This window comes from Asparagus officinalis, chromosome 10 (genome assembly GCF_001876935.1).
Source record: "Asparagus officinalis chromosome 10, Aspof.V1, whole genome shotgun sequence".
NCBI lineage: Eukaryota > Viridiplantae > Streptophyta > Magnoliopsida > Asparagales > Asparagaceae > Asparagus > Asparagus officinalis.
Genome location: NC_033803.1, coordinates 62153474 through 62161767, shown reverse-complemented (window position 1 = coordinate 62161767; position 8294 = coordinate 62153474). Strand labels below are relative to the sequence as shown.

At 38.0% G+C, this 8294-nt stretch overlaps 1 protein-coding gene across 1 annotated transcript in view; it reads right to left on the bottom strand.

The window, feature by feature from the left end:
• Positions 1 to 4137, bottom strand: part of LOC109825575 (mitochondrial adenine nucleotide transporter ADNT1) — a 9889-nt gene extending 5752 nt beyond the window's left edge. Inside the window, exons 1-3 of the mRNA XM_020392432.1 lie at positions 3814 to 4137; positions 1634 to 1682; positions 180 to 343 (exon numbers count right to left, since the gene is read on the bottom strand). Coding sequence (XP_020248021.1) covers positions 180 to 343; positions 1634 to 1682; positions 3814 to 3956 — 356 coding nt within the window. The 5' untranslated portion in view covers positions 3957 to 4137. The remainder of the gene's footprint in view (positions 1 to 179; positions 344 to 1633; positions 1683 to 3813) is intronic.

The window sequence follows — 8294 nt, the reverse complement described above, 5'->3', positions numbered from 1 at the left end:
GCTACTTCAGTGCACAACAATATAATCAGTACAGTCCTGAAACCTGTTGTCATATAGACTGATACAACTGAGGACCCTCTGGAGTACAACGCCTATATCTGACCCTTTAAGAATATTTGGTTTTGAAAACAACGACACGTTTTGTGTAAGTGATAGATTGAACTCGTATAGAGCAATACCTTGATGCTTGTTCGTAGCTAAAGAACTTGACTGCTGAATTTGGCACAATTCTTGCACAGTTGGTACCATTGCCTTTGAATAGTCCTCGAAGACCCTCAGTTCTCCATATATATTTGAGGCCTTGAATAGTTCCATTGTACTGAACTTTATGAGGATTCTGGACCTGTATTGTGCATGTGCAATTTGAGGGTTCAAATTTATGAAGATTTTAAAGTTTTAAACAAGATATCCTTCATATCTACATTTCTTGCAGATTAGTAACAATATTCCTGAAACTCATGTCAAATATGTATTTATGAAGAATAATTCCATAAAAGGGAAAATGAGAAAAATCTGGTAATACCATTAAACAAGTGCTTGCATAAAAGGGCCTTTAACAGAAACTACAAGGCCTTGTCTACTCTCCAGATTCAAAAGAATATAAGCATTAAAGCCATAAAAGCAAGAAATACGATAAAAGCATGGAAGAAGCAAATCAGCATAAGCTAAGTGAGTTATAAATGTATTTGTATTCTTCATCTAGATGTGCACTTTATGGAGATACAGAAAATCCAAGGAATTAAGCTCCTCTATATATCAACTCAATGCATGAGTAAAATAAGAAATGAGCTAAACCCATCCAGAAAATACTAGCATGACATCTGAAAAGAAAAAAACTTACAGTTACCTCATAGTTTCTTTTAAAGCTTGTCACAACATTAATCAGTCTAATTTTTTACTCTTATCCACTAAAATTTTTACCATAAAACCAATCGGAGAGGTCCCTTCTACTTTTGCCATTTCAATAAAACTATTTACATATACACAGTTATGGAAAATGTATGGTAGTTTACTCAGGAAAGCACTGGGTACATATTTACTACATATTTAGAAACTTCTCCAAACTCTTTGGATAAGTAGCAGCACTCTGAATCAAGGGAAAGGCTGCATTTCTCTGTTCCAAGGAGATTTTTTTTTTCTTTTACCGTCACCAGACGTAAACATTAAATCATATGCATTGAAGGTAGCTATACAGGAAGGCATCATGCCTCAATCTAGCCAGAACAAAGAATAAAACCTTATATCTTTGAGTTGAAAATGTTCTCGCAACCAGGGCCAAAGTAAAAAGTAAAGAAAGGGAACAAAAGGTAAAGAAAGGAAAATACTGGCATCCAACAGATTCTCTTCACAGAACAATTACTTTTTCCTTTCTTTCTTTCCTCCTTCCTTCCTTTTTTTTCTTTTTATTCTTGTACTGAAAGGCATTGGTCTAAGTTTATTTCTTCCATTAGAAGATATAAGGAAAAACTGTACCGAAAGATATTAAATTTGTGAATTGAAAGCTGTAATTGTTAACAGTGACATCAACTATTTAATAATATCAATTTTGAGCCAAATGAAGCAACAGATAAGAGATAACAAAAGGGGAAAAAACAAGCTGAATAGAAATGAAAATAATCAGATAATACACTACCTGAAGCAAAATTTTTAACCTCTCAAGTGGCGCAACAGCAGTCCGTGATCTGTGTAACAAGCATAGTTTCAGCAGAAGACAACCAGTCCGCAAGTTTGACATCAAGTATATAACAATTTACACTAGTAGAAGTAGTTCTCGCATATGCTACTAATGACAAGAAGTAGTTCTAGCATAGTTTCAGCAGTGGTCACCAAAGTTTCTTTCATAAAAAATATTGCTACATCCAATCAGGGTGACAAAAGAATGAAAACCCAGGTCAACATACTGATATAAAATGCACCATAAACTTTAATGGTTACTATTTATGAACAACTACAACATAAGATATACTAAATAGATGAAAATCTTTATTTGACATCAACAAATTATGAAATGCATGTTTTTGGTTAACTAGGTTTTCCCTGTTATAATTCTTTCCCTTTGTCTCCTTATGACACAAGCAACACTCAATAGCTAAAGCCTGCAAAGTCAAAGCAAGAAACCATGCAGCAGAAATTTCCCTTTACTCCTTGCACCTTATATGTCATATTTACGAAATAGATAATTTTCTTTCTTTTCCCGTTTCTCCCTAAACCGTATTGAATTCTAGATCAAAGCATATAAAGAAAATTAGATGTGATTCGAAAGGACAAAATCTTCTATTGCCAAGTGATGATGTTCCTACTTCCTACAAAGTCCATTCCTTAAACCATCTCAGATTATTCTTGTTAAACCAATACTCTTCAAAACCCTAGCCCACTACGAGTTCATCCAATATGAATAAATTTGGTATAGAAAGAAATTGAATCTTCAGAGAATCAGAATTGTCACAAAAATTTATATGAGTTGTGTGTAACACGCATATATATATATATGCCTATGCATAATGCCTTATGTGATCTGAATGGACTCTATGATACAAGAGCCTAGCCACTGCATCAACACTTGGAAGTAATCTGACCCTTTGAGATCAATAGGAAAAAAAGATCGCATGACGGTTTAACCTAAGAAGATTGTCGGACGATGCGTATGCAGAATATACGAGCTTAAAGAGGAGTGAGATGCAGGATAGACATAGATGCAGAGACAATCTCACTTGGTGGATGCATGACCCCATGTGGTTATCCTCATTTCCTCTCTGTCTCCTCTTATTTTCCCGTTACATTTTCCTTCATCATCTTCCATGTCTCTTAATGACAAAGCACATACAGACATAGCATGCTAACTACTATAATAGAATTAAGTTGTAAATATAATGACCATTCATTCATCTCTTTTTAGTTCCTCCCAAGAGCATGGAAATCCGAAACCTGCACCTTTGACAACTCGATATCTTCTATTGATGGCTGTGAATCTTGTGGAACAAAGTTTTTTCTATCTTATCGCTAAAAATCAAAAGACCTTTTCCCACCCCACTATCCTAATTCCCTTTGTTTTCAGACAAATATAACCCTTGTGACTGGTTGGCAACACTACATCGCCTTACTTTGCCAATTTAAGAGATGAGAAGACACTTCTGTATGGAGCTTGTTCGGTTAGACTAACATAGTGCATAAATCTAAAGATCCAGATCATCCAGCCACAGAGTCGAGCCTAACGAAACCGTGTAAGCAGAAACGCTGCTTACCTAAGAAACTATTTGCAAGATAAACTGAGTCGCTAAATTTCCAGAAGTAGCTACTCTATATATAGCTCAAAGTTCGTATATTTTCTCCTCAGATAGAAAGAACAGGAAAATATATCATCGAATCTAGAAAATACCCCCAACTTTCCGTCTTAAAATTCATTGCATTGGACAAGCAAGTGAACGCATTACGCCCTAATGTCTCCTTCCTATTTTTTCTTATCCCAGCGATTAAAGCTCTAATCCAGAATAAAGCAGGAATTAGATTATTTCCAGGAAACACTATGCTGTGATGATATTTTAACTGAGCAACCGAAAACTAAAGAGAATATGCTACAATGTTGTTATATATAGACATTAAGGACCGTACTCGGAATTGTACCGATAATCAAAAATTTGACCACACATGTCAATCTATCATTGGTATCGTAGAGTTAAAGTCAACATAAAATTAAATAAAAACAAATTACAAAGACTAGATCTCGTAACGATGCTGGTATTGATGAGACTAAAACTCTAAAAAAAAATGAAACTTTGATGAGATTGAAAGAGAAAAGGGGGACATCGAACTCACACTCCACCTGCGACGCCGCCGGCGAAGAGAGACTTGCAAATGGAGAGGATTGCGTGGCCAGTTGGAGCCTTCGCCTCCTCCGCCAGATTCACGATCGTCGTCACCGCCGACTCCCCAGTGCTCTTAACGTCCTCCGACGCCATGACTGAGCCAACTTCAACAAAGAGAGATCTTGTTCAAATTCGGATGACGATCAAAGAAACCCTAGAATTTTTGCTCTTTATACGGTCGTCCTCCGATTTCTCTCCGCTGCTGCTGCTGTTGAGCTGACGGCGGAGAGAGAGAGTGTAGCAACGAGGGAGGGAGGGAGGGAGTATGTGAACGTGGAAGCGTCCGCTCGAGCTTTGGAGTTACTGAGGGGCGGCTGAGATTATTTATGCGGATTTGATGAGAGAATGGACGGTAGGATGATGAATTGGGCTTTTATTGGGCTTTCTTTTAACGGAAACTTGGGTTCGTGGTACCTTAGCTTCGTTCGGCCCGTTTAGGTATGAGGCGGTGGAGGGGTGCCACGGAGGAGATATTTTCGACGGAATATGTGGATTTCTTGATGTGGAAGGAGAGCTTGGTTTTTGAGAATGATGGGTGCTACGCGTAAATAAGTGAAGGGTTGTATGTTTGTTTTTGTGTACGTAAATATATGAATCATACTTAGCTAAACTCTATTCTCAAAAAAGAAAAAAAAGAATAGTTTCTTTTTCTTCTTCTCTCGAAGCATCTCTTTCAATATTTGGAATGGATAAACATAAAATCCTTCTATTGATTTCGTAATAGAATTAGTGCTCTGCAAACAATTCTTTCAAGAGCAAAAAGAACATCTGATGAATTATTATAGATTGCATAGGCAAAAGTTTTTGATTGAGCAGATGGATCTAATGAGTTAATGTATATTACAAATATCTATATGTACATTTTTGGTTGCTAATAATCCAATAATTCTTTTACACGCAATGAAATAAACTATTTTCGCAAAAAAAAAGTGAAAATGAAAATTGTTTAAATAATTGTTCTTCTAAAGAAAATGTGATCACAGAAAATAGAAGTTTATAAGGTAAATATTTTAGCATTTTTGATTTGTTTTTACTCAAGTTCGAAACACTGTTTTTCATGTATTTTTTTTAAATAATGTTTTCGATGTGAAATTTAAAACTAAAGAAATTGATTAACCTGATTCGCATTACAACGATGTAAATATGCACTATTATACCTCCCATCATATACAATGTAACAAAATTTTATATAACATGTTTCGGAATATGGATCGAAATCAGACAGGATATGCAAAAGTTACCCTAAAATATAAACTTGCGATTTTTATTTTTATTTTTCTAGAAGATTTTGAGCTTGGTTTATGAGTAAAATAACATGGCATGGATTATGGGTTAGATTACAACGGTTTCCTATACTAGTTGTCGCACTCCTAACTTGAATTTCTTTCCTTCATTCAATGAAATATTCCTGATAGGTGAAATCATGAAATTTGAACTCCGCCTAATTGTTTGCCACCGGGCCAAAACCGGGGAGAAGGGTATTTGAACTCCGCCTAATTGTTTGCCACCGGGCCAAAACCGGGGAGAAGGGTTAAAAATCATGGGTTGCAGCTCATGAAATCCGCGATTGTTTGCCACCGGGCCAAAACCGGGGAGAAGGGTTAAAAATCATGGGTTGCAGCTCATGAAATCCGCGGTTTTGAATTCCGCAAAGTTATTCGTGCACGGGTCGAAACGGACCAAAACGGTCGGAAAACCATGTGTTATAACCCATGAAATCACGAAATTTCAACTCTGCCTAATTATTTGATGCCGGGCCCAAACGCTCAAAAAGGGTCAACAATCACGTATTATAACTCATGAAATCGTCGGTTTTGAATTTGGCAAAGATATTTTGACACGGGTCGTCTAACACCCCAAATTGGTCAGAAACAGTGGGCTATAGCTCATGAAATCGTCGGTTTCGACATTTCCGACACCCGACCCAAAAAGAAGAAAATGGTCAAAATTCATGGGTTACAGCTCATGAAATCGTCGGTTTTGAATTCGACAAAGATTTTTGCCGCCGAGTCGAAACGGACCAAAACTGACAAAATATGTCAGAAATCATGGGTTATAGCTCACAAAATCGCGAAATATGCACTCCGCCTAATTGTCTGCACCCGGGCCGAAAATGGGCGTAAATGGACAAATTTCGTGGGTTATAGCTCACAAAATCTTGAAATTTGACTCCGTCGAGTCATTTGCCATCGGACGAAACCGTCGAAGTTGGGCAAAAATCGTTGCCTATTGCTCACGAACTCGTGAAATCCGAACAACGTTTAGTCGTCTGTCTTTGGGTCGAAACGGACAAAAACAAACAAAGTTCGCGGGTTGTGCTGTAATTATATATCGTTGGGTTGAGTCGGACATCGCGTTCGGCGATGTTAAGCCGGTCGACGCACCCCGGTCCGTTGGAGCTACGTCCCCTGTAATTGAGCTATGGTCGCCCACCTACTGTGGTCGAGGCCGTGGTCGGGACCCCTTGGCTCACGGCTTGGTCGGGACCCGTTCTACAGATGAAAGAAGCTGTAGAGCATGTAGCAGAAGCAATTAAAGACGAGAATGCCATGTTTGGTCAATCACATTCACTTGCCTTCACTAATGCAAATATTCATAATGAATTGGTATCGATGGGAGTTGAAAAAGAAATTCTACACAAAGCATATATTTATCTAGTCAAAAATCCTAATATGAAGGGTGCATTCTTTGGCGTTTGATGTGAAGAGTGCAAAGGGTGATAGAATATGTGTGCAAGCCTTTTGTTTTTGCCTCTTATTTGCTAATTTTTTATAGGGATTGCGATATTCCGTGATTAGTGGTTACCAATTTTTTGCTATATAACTTTTGCAGGAAAAGCTCTAGAATGCCACAAATCAAATTATGTGTGTTGATAGCAAGAGATGTCACCGTGTTTCAAGCAATGTAGGCTGTAAGCAACTTGGATGCTAATTTAATTTTTTTGCTAAGTTTATGCATGTTTACTCTTTTGCTAAGTTCATGTGTGTGTACTTTTTAGCTTTGATGTGAAGTTCCCGTTTATTAGATGTTGTTCATAATGTTCAGTATCAATAAAAATCATATATCCTCAATGTTCATATAGAAATTAGCTCGTTGTTCTACAAAAGAATTAATTAGCTCATTCTTCTACAATGGAATCAACTCGTTGGAGTTTCCAATTACTAGTTGTGTAATCTGCTGTTAACTAGTAGTGTCATAAAAAAAGCTTATGATAATTAATGGTGATCAGTACTATTTTGCTTATTATAATTGGTTGGTATTAACTAGTGTAGGCACTAAAAATGTCAAGAAACAAAGGACCATCAAAGCTCATTACAAGCATGACGAGGGTCATTACAATGACGAATCTCGTCTCAAACAACAGAGCTTGTCATTGGAGACAATGTCTGAAGCTCGTCAATGGAGACGAAACTCAAGGTCGTCAGTGAAGACAAAACTCATTATTGAAGACGAAGCTCGTCAGTGAAGACGAAGTTCGTCAGAAGAAGTCCACAAGGCTCGTCACGCAATTAGACTCAACCATCAAGGATGAAGCTCGTTAGTGAAGACGAAGCTTTTTCAAAAGACAAAGCTCACCACAATGTGAAGTTTGTTTTGACAGACGAACCTCGCTGCGCATTGAGGCTCGTCTCATCAGACGAACCTTGCCACGCAGCGAGACTCGTCCCACCACATGAAGTTCGACTGTAACGGTCTTGAAGACCCAGTACTAAATTCAAGGAGTCGGTTACGTCTCGATCCCACGATTTCAGCACGTAACTGACATGCTAAATGCCTATAAATAGCCTCCAGCAGCTACGAAGAGGGAGAACTTTGGATTATTTGGCAACTCTTGCATTCAAGCTTGAGATCCGAACCTCAGTTCTCGCGGTCTAAAGTCAACAGCAGCCATCAGCAGTCACTTAAGCATTGGTTAAGAGACTAATTCCTCTTTGAATCTAAGCAATCTTGTTCTGATCGTCAACGGCGAGCAAGCTCGACTCATGCATCGGGTGAGGCATCCTTTCGGCACCTAGAGCCCACGTTAAACAAAAGAGAAGTCGAACCAATCTTCTCCTATTATGTACTTAAAAGAGAGTGATTGTAACGAGACACTTACCAAGCGATAGAGTCTCTTCCCAAAGCTAATACAGTTAAAGGAATCAATCAATCATTTTTTTTAAGACCCTACAGAACTAGTAGTAGTGTCATAAAATGATATTATGGCGAGTAATGGTGACGAGGAGGTGAGGAGTTGGTTGGATCAAAGTAAAGAGAGCGGATTGTTAGCTTGACCTGGTCTAAGATGACCAAATCAACGTTCGTTTGAGAAGAAAGTGGAGAGAAATTGGGTTTGTTGAGAGAAATTCTCTCAGGAGCGGTTATGAGGGGGGTGGAGATAATGAGTTCTGGCTCCTATATAAAGAGGAGTAATCTCCTTGAGAAAAATGC